General features: G+C 51.7%; 1 protein-coding gene across 1 annotated transcript; it reads left to right on the top strand.

Annotated features, from left to right (window-relative positions):
* The first annotated feature begins 252 nt into the window (after window positions 1-252).
* LOC121437487 (probable G-protein coupled receptor 101) lies at window positions 253-3,581 on the top strand. Its single transcript, XM_041637355.1, has 2 exons — window positions 253-306; window positions 2,294-3,581. The coding sequence occupies exon 2, from the start codon at window positions 2,380-2,382 to the stop codon at window positions 3,577-3,579; it is 1,200 nt and encodes a 399-aa protein (XP_041493289.1). The 5' UTR covers window positions 253-306; window positions 2,294-2,379; the 3' UTR covers window positions 3,580-3,581.
* The last annotated feature ends 399 nt before the right edge of the window (window positions 3,582-3,980 follow it).

Genomic DNA, 3,980 nt, shown 5'->3' on the forward strand with positions numbered 1-3,980 from the left:
CCTCTGGGTTCAGTGGCCTCGTGCGTCACCGGCGCGGGCGGGGACAGAGGGGGGGGGCGCTGCAAGGTGAGGGCACAGCGCGGCTTTAAGAAGCCGCGCGCCTCCGCCACAGCTCAGAGCTTGCGGCGCTGCGCGCTGGCCGGACGTGCGGGCACAAGCTCCGTGCCCGGCTCCAGACGCGCCCGCAGCTCCTTCCACTCGGTGCGAGCTTGCAGCCGCCTGTGCCCCGAAAGGTGGCCAGACGAGCGGCGAGCCCCGAGGGATCGGTCCTCAGCTCCTGCAGCGCAACGTCTCTAGCAGCAACAGGTAAGCTGTTGAGCTCCCCTTGGGTCGCCGCGGGTCCCCAAGCCCAACAGATCCCCTAACCCAAGCGCCAGGACACCCTTTTGCCAAGGCTAGAAGGTTAATAACGTTGCGCGTGAGGTCCGCCAGGGCTCTCCAGGTGCCCTGGCTTATCCCGGGCACTTTTTCTCCTGCGTCCTCTCCCTCTCCCTAATTTTCATGTTTCCTTCCTGCATTCTTTTATTCTCAAACCTCTCTCTCTCTCTTTTTAAATTCTGGTTAGCTTTTTCTTTTCCCATTTCTCCATGCCCCTGTCTCCTACTGTCTCTCTCTCTCTCTCTCTCTCTCTCTCTCTCTGTCTCTGTCTCTGTCTCTCTGTCTCTCTTTCTCTCTGTCTCTCTCTCTGTCTGTCTCTCTCTCTGTCTCTGTCTCTCTCTCTCTCTTTCTCTCTTTCTCTCTCTCTTTCACACACACACACACATTCTTAATCTTTTTTTCCCTCTCTCCCACTCTAAGGATCCTATTTGTTCTTTCTTGGTTCTCCTTCCAATTCACTCTCTCACTTTCTCTGTGTCTCTCATTCCCCTTCAATCTCTCTCCCTCTCTCTACCTTTCCAAGTTTCCTGCGCTCTCCCTCTCAGACCCCCGACCCGGTCCTTGCGCACCCCTATCTCTTTACCTATTCTTCAATCTCCCCAGCTCGCTCCTCTCACCCCCACCACCCTGCGGTTCAGACTCCTAGCCGGCTGGAAAATATAGGGAGGATGGCGAATTTGCGGCATGAAGTAGTGTTATAGGTATCCACCTTGCATGCTCCAGCCGCCACTGCGCACTGAGAAACTACGCATTTTATTTGACAAAGCTCTGGGGGCCAAGGGGGCAACTGGTTTCCATTGCAAGATAAAGACAGCAGAGAGGTACATGGAGACAAAGATCCAGGTAGAGGAAAACTGGGCGGAGGGGCTCCCAGAGAAGGATGCTGAGCGATAGTGATGTACGCATATTCAAAGAAGCAGAGAAAGAGTTGGACTGAATGGTACTTGGTTGCTGAGAATGAAAGGCAGGGATGAACTGGAATACACTAGAGTACACACCTAGAGACATCGTTTGAATCTGCTTAGCTTAGAGCCCTAACCAGAGTGTTAAGGAACAAGAGGGAGGAGGGACAGGTGTGGCAAGACAGAACTTTGGTACTTAGAAACCCAGTAAAGGAAACTAAGGAGAGTTCCAGAGAAATGTGAGGAAGAGCTCTGTTTGTGAGACTTGAGACACATAAGTCTGAGAGAACCCCGGACTCGAGAGTCAGAGATACCAAACAGGTGTGTTAGGAGCCCAAAGGGACGATCAGGGAAATTCACCAAGAGAAAAAGACCCAGGGAGAAGAGGTGTGCGTGCGCGCGCGCGCGCGCGCGCACACACACACACACACACACACACACACAGCTACAAAGCGAGTTCCTTAGTGGAAAAAAAAATGACGCAGAGCCTGAGAGACAGAGAGCTGACAGTGGGAGGGAGAGACAGCATATCAGACAGAGGACAGGGACAGCCAGACATAGGCAGACTTTGTATATGCTGGTGGGAAACTGAAAAAAAAAAAAAAGACTATGGAGTGAAGGATGAGACAAAGTACCTGGAAATAGGGGCATGCACTCTGTGATAGAGGAAAAGTGCCCCAAGTAAAACACAGGAGACAGAAATCTAGAGTCACAAGCAGGCAGACACAGAGTGCAAGTGCATGCGTCATCTAAAGAGAACAGATCTCCAAGATTCATGGAGGAGACAGGCTGAGGGAGTGCCCCCCGAACTAACGGGAACGACAAGCAAGAGGAAGAGAATGCAAGACAGACTGGCAGCAAGACCCCAAGAGTTAGAAAAGGAGCTGGAGAAACTGCTCTGATTGGGGTTGAGAGTGCACAGGGGTCTCATGGAGGGGCCCTGCAGCGCTGCTGCTGGGCGCAGAGGCTTGTCTCTGCAGGGCACTAACCCTCCCACATGTTTCTCTCCTCAGCCTAGATAGTGTGCAGTCTGTGCATCTGGCTGCCCACTGGTGCAGAAACTGAGTTGCACCTTGTCTCCCGCCTGCCCACCATCACCATGACACCCACCTGCACCAACAGCACTGGAGAGGACAACAGCAGCCAAGCGTGCATGCCCCTCTCCAAGATGCCTATTAGTCTAGCTCACGGCATCATCCGAGCCACAGTGCTCTTTGCCTTCCTCGCTGTATCCTTTGTGGGCAATGTAGTGCTTGGGTATGTACTAAACCATAAGCCACAGTTAATGCAGGTGAGCAACCGGTTCGTCTTCAACCTCCTGATCACTGACCTGCTGCAGATTACCATCGTGGCTCCCTGGGTGATAGCCACCTCCATTCCTGCCTTCTGGCCTCTCAACAGCCAGTTCTGCACAGCCCTGGTTAGCCTCACTCACTTATTTGCCTTCGCTACTGTCAATACCATTATGGTGGTGTCAGTAGATCGCTACCTGTGCATCATCCACCCTCTTTCCTACCCATCAATGATGACCACCCGACGTGCTCATAAGCTCCTCCAAGGCACCTGGTTTCTGGCTATACTGCAAAGCACACCTCCTCTCTACAACTGGGGCCAGGCTACTTTTGATGAGCGTAATGCTCTCTGTTCCATGATCTGGGGAGGCAGCCCCGTCTATACCATGATCAGTGTGGCGTCCTTCATTGTTGTTCCATTGGCTGTTATGATTGGCTGCTACTCTGCAGTGTTTGGTGTAGCCCGTCGGCAGCATGCTCTCCTGTACAACAACGCCAAGAGCCGCAGCTTGGGGGTAAGAGCCAAGGACTCTGTGAAGACTGAGAATAGACGGGGAATAAAGAAGAGGGATGAGTTCCAGGATGAGAATGAGTTCCAGAGCAAAGATGGAGGTCGTCGAAACAGCAACTGCAACCCACCTTTGCCCCCGTGCTATCAGTGCAAAGCTGCCAGAGTGATCTTCCTCATCATTTTCTCCTATATGATATCGCTGGGGCCCTATTGCTTCATAGCTGTGCTGGCTGTGTGGGTGGATGTCCAAACCAAGGTACCCCAGTGGGCGATCACCATAATCATCTGGCTTTTTTTCCTGCAGTGTTGCATCCACCCTTATGTCTATGGCTACATGAACCAGAGCATCAAGAAGGAAATCAACGAGGTACTGAGGAAGCTACTCCGTAAGAATAGGCCTTTTACAGAAGTCAGCCACCGTGACCTGCATGAAACCGAAGCTGGCATAGAGGGAGGGATTGAAGACAAGATTGTCCCCTCCTATGAGTCTGCTTAAAGTTGGTTCTATGGCAAGCATTTAAGTGTCCACAAAACAAAAACAAAAGCCGCTTTCTTTTCAGTGCACCACCCCCAGTCTCATTAGTGCCAGTTTTTACCATTCCAGGCAAAGGTGTTGCGCACACATTCCTTCCCACCATGAGGCAGGTAAAGAAAGGTAAGGAAGAAGCAGAGACTTGAATCTTTCCTGAAAGGTATAAGCCCATCAAAGATTGGAATTGAGGATTCCTACCAAACATATATGTATATAACATATTAGGCTCTAAATTTCCTAAAACAAGGGCTGTCTGGTGTGGAACTGTTCGCGGTGTTTATTTTGCCTGCCTCTCCAGAGCTACAACATGGCAACTTTAGCTCGGCGTAAAAGGGCAAGTGGCGCCTGTGGACAGAAGGAATATT

This window comes from Microtus oregoni, unplaced genomic scaffold (assembly GCF_018167655.1).
Source record: "Microtus oregoni isolate MIOR12 unplaced genomic scaffold, Mior012 000052F_ref0000163, whole genome shotgun sequence".
Lineage (NCBI taxonomy): Eukaryota > Metazoa > Chordata > Mammalia > Rodentia > Cricetidae > Microtus > Microtus oregoni.

Excerpts from the sequence above, each read along its gene's own strand:
- LOC121437487 (XM_041637355.1), top strand. The coding sequence starts at position 2,380 with ATGACACCCACCTGCACCAACAGCACTGGAGAGGACAACAGCAGCCAA.